At 43.8% G+C, this 3,337-nt stretch overlaps 1 protein-coding gene across 4 annotated transcripts in view; it reads left to right on the top strand.

Moving 5' to 3' along the window:
• The first annotated feature begins 577 nt into the window (after positions 1-577).
• Positions 578-3,337, top strand: part of poc5 (POC5 centriolar protein homolog (Chlamydomonas)) — a 9,062-nt gene continuing 6,302 nt past the window's right edge. For 2 of the 4 annotated variants that reach the window (XM_062543234.1, XM_062543231.1), the window contains exons 1-6: positions 578-692; positions 1,414-1,497; positions 1,672-1,819; positions 1,948-2,037; positions 2,215-2,399; positions 2,663-2,839. In XM_062543234.1, the coding sequence (XP_062399218.1) occupies positions 1,414-1,497; positions 1,672-1,819; positions 1,948-2,037; positions 2,215-2,399; positions 2,663-2,839 (684 nt within the window). In that variant the 5' untranslated portion in view covers positions 578-692. Of the gene's footprint in view, positions 693-1,016; positions 1,137-1,413; positions 1,498-1,671; positions 1,820-1,947; positions 2,038-2,214; positions 2,400-2,662; positions 2,840-3,337 lie in introns of those variants that run through there. The other 2 variants (XM_062543233.1, XM_062543232.1) reach the window with 2 other exon arrangements.

The following is a 3,337-nucleotide window of genomic DNA, read 5'->3' as shown; positions in this document are numbered from 1 at the left end:
CAGTTAGCCAGCTGCTCCCAAAAAGGAGAGAACATGGACACCTTCTCATATTGCAGAGGAGCAACTGCACGCCCACATCAGTGAACCAGCATTTCACTTCACCGTAGGCCTACCCCTGATCCTCAGTGCCAGCTAGACAATGAGAAGACTATCTGTCCACCGGTAAGCAAACAAGTGAGCCTACAGTAATAGCCTTCTGTGTCCTCCTCAGTGTGGGTTCCAATAGGCCTAGCAGCTACTGCTCTGCTATCTGATTAGGATTGATCTAAAATGTAGCCTACATCAGCGGGCACCGGGCAAAACTGCAAGGAAATGAGCAAGTATCTTATTCTGGTATGCATGTTGATGTAGCTAACGTTTATAGGATGACTAGGGTACAATATAGTGCTAAAAGACTCCATCAGCCTGCCCTGTGTTTTGGAGTTTTTCCTGGAGCGTCGCAAACGCAGAATGATTTGAAGTTTCTTTTCCGTTTATGCAACCATAGTAACGTGCTATCCAATCACAAGCAACGACGGTGATGGGGTAGAACATTCCAACCAATTAAATGAGCTCATACTCATGCAGTTAACAATTTGAAACTGCCAGGTTGAAAAGTTACTGATTCTGATTTCGACTGAGTGTTGTTTACTGACTACCAGATTATAAGAAGGAAAAGAGGAATATTAGGGAAACGGCACGACTGCCAAGAGGTAGGCTTGCAAATATAAATGTGTTACAAATTCGTTAGCGTTGGTGGTGGCTACGCATGTTAAGTTAAGTACTGTTAGGGCAGGATGTGTTATGAACACGTTAACGTTAATATTTTTACGCTAATGCTAGCGAGTTAGCTCATCTGTCGAGGTAACAGTTGACGTCTACACACGAATAATGGTACTAAAGTGTTTAGCCAAATCAACCTAGGGACTGACTTGCTAATTTAACCAGTGAAGTAACGTCATTCGACTGGAGCGGTTATCAACGCGGCAAGCCAGTTAGCTTACCAGCTAGCAACACTAACCTTAGCGACATGTTGTCATGTTGGCGAGAAAGCTAAACAACTGCTTATTTGTAAAAACGTTAGCACCAACTTCCTAATTATCACCCTAAACCGAGCTGAAACTAGGACCAGGTTAGTGATCAAAGGCATATATAAGGTAGCTGGATATTTTTTGTACTGTCTATTGGATAATCTCAGCTAGGGAGTCTATCATAATTGCCTGTTTAAGTTGGTTAGTTAAATGAACGGTAATATTAACTAGTAGCACTAGCTGCTACCGTTTTACTTGCAACTTGCTGTAAATGTTACCACTACATGTGCGCTATTTAATTAACCATCTGTCCACATTATTAAAGTTACGAACGTAGTCGGGTAACACCAGCGGTTCAATTGGAAGGTGACCCAAAATTCGTTCGGTTTCCCTGCTTTCATAGATGTCCTCTGATGAGGGGGAACCAAGCAGTCCAGCTCTGCCTAAGGATTCAGATCGAGGGAGTTCGGTGTCCTCGGAGTTGCAGGTGAACTTAACGGTTCTTTCCACCAATAGTCAACAGCAGTAGGCTATAAGAGTCTTATTAGTTGTTTTACTCTGAATACCCTTCCATCCATAAGATTGTCTGGTTTTGGGTAAAAGTCTTAATTCAGTTTGGGTGGTGGACTTGTGTTCCATTGAGAGGTTTTGTTTCCATTAGGATGAATATGAGGAGCTCCTGAGGCATGCTGTTGTCACTCCCAAGTTTGAGCCAAGCACACCATCCCAGCTGCTTCAAATGTCACAGCTCTCTGCATCTGGACCAATTTCTCATCTCCTGGAGGGCCGGCGATCTCAACCTACTGAAGGTGAGAAGTTACATTTTAACATCAATGATTAATCAGTCAATAGTAATTTTTTTTTTCAAAGAAAAGGAAAGAATTGAAACCCTCATCCTCTCCATGCATTTTTCTGATCTGCCTTTCTCAACTGTCAGAGGATAGTGGAAGACACTCAGGAAGAGGGATGACCTCTACCAGGGCAACTCCACTTGATCGGGATTCCTCTCATGTCCAAGCATCAAGAGGTAGAACAAATGACTATTTGCTCAGGGTTATGTCTGCTTGCATAACCGCCATTGTAAAATACATTGACTGTTTGAACACATTAAAATAATGTATTCAGAAATATATTTCTGAAAAGAGAGAGAGAGAGACTGCTCTCTGGTCCATTTTCATTGGAACTTTTGTCCTTTCTCTCCCAGATGTGGAGATGCTTGGCAGATCTCCCGATAATGAGCGTGTACCAGAGAGACCGCAGACTGCTTCAGAGATGTCCAGGCAAAGCAGCCCGGATGCTGTCATCACCGTGGAGACTGAGGTGTCTGTCTCGGAGGAGAACATGACCAGAATGGAAAACCTCTTGGATTTGTGGAGCGACAACCTGAAGGTTGACCTTTCTCTCCCTTTTTTGTAAATACAGGATCTGAGTCAATTATACCTTGTTTTTAAATATTATTACCTTTACAATTTGAAGTATGCCATTTGCATAAACGTTTCTGTTGCTTGTTAAAAGCTGCTAATTAATCTGTACTTGCTGGACTAGTTAAAAAAATCTCTCTAATCACCCAGCCTTGTGTAAAAGCTGTGTTGTAGGAGTGTACTGTGCAGATCCAGCAGAAAGAGTGTAAAAGCATGTAATTATCACCCCAGACCAACGTGCTGATGGAGCTGAGGAAGTGGAAGCTGGCGTTTGCCGAGCAGCATAAACTGGCGCTGAGGAAGGAGAGGGAAAAGCACACGGCTGACATGGCAGCCGCGAGTGCGGAGATGGACGGGCTAAAGGACCTGCTGCACACGTACGAGCTCTCCAGTCAGAGGAAGGACGAGGTGTGTTTGTGTCTGTCTGTCTGTCTGTCTGTCTGTCTGTCTGTCTGTCTGTCTGTCTGTCTACACGCTCATCCTCATGTTAATCTTCAGGCCATAGAGGTGCGTTGAAAAGGACACGTTGCATAGTCCAAACATTAATTTGTGCAATTTGAAGCTCATTTCAAGTCATTTTAATCAGTCAGGTTAAAGCTAATGTGTGAAAGTTCATCTGCTTGGAAGTTTAAACAGTGACAGTTGCCCTTATGCATTGTGTCAGGCCTCAGCGCCACCTCCTAGCGCCCACAGAAAATTGCATGTTTCAGACCTTCTGCCTCCTCCCACTCATGAATGCCAGCCTGGTATGAGTAGACCCACATTGACCTCCATAAGCCCAGTGAGAAAACCAGAGCTGGATGAAAATATGCCAACCGGGAAATGCTAGAGGAACCTAGTCCACACAAATGGTCAACCTCAATCTGAAGTTTTAATGTTTTTGGAGGCAGTTAGGTGAATGGAAGG

Source organism: Sardina pilchardus, chromosome 8, assembly GCF_963854185.1.
Source record: "Sardina pilchardus chromosome 8, fSarPil1.1, whole genome shotgun sequence".
In the NCBI taxonomy this organism is placed as follows: Eukaryota; Metazoa; Chordata; class Actinopteri; order Clupeiformes; family Clupeidae; genus Sardina; species Sardina pilchardus.
The sequence above is the reverse complement of the archived record's forward strand: the minus strand, read 5'-3'. Positions and strand labels throughout refer to the sequence as shown.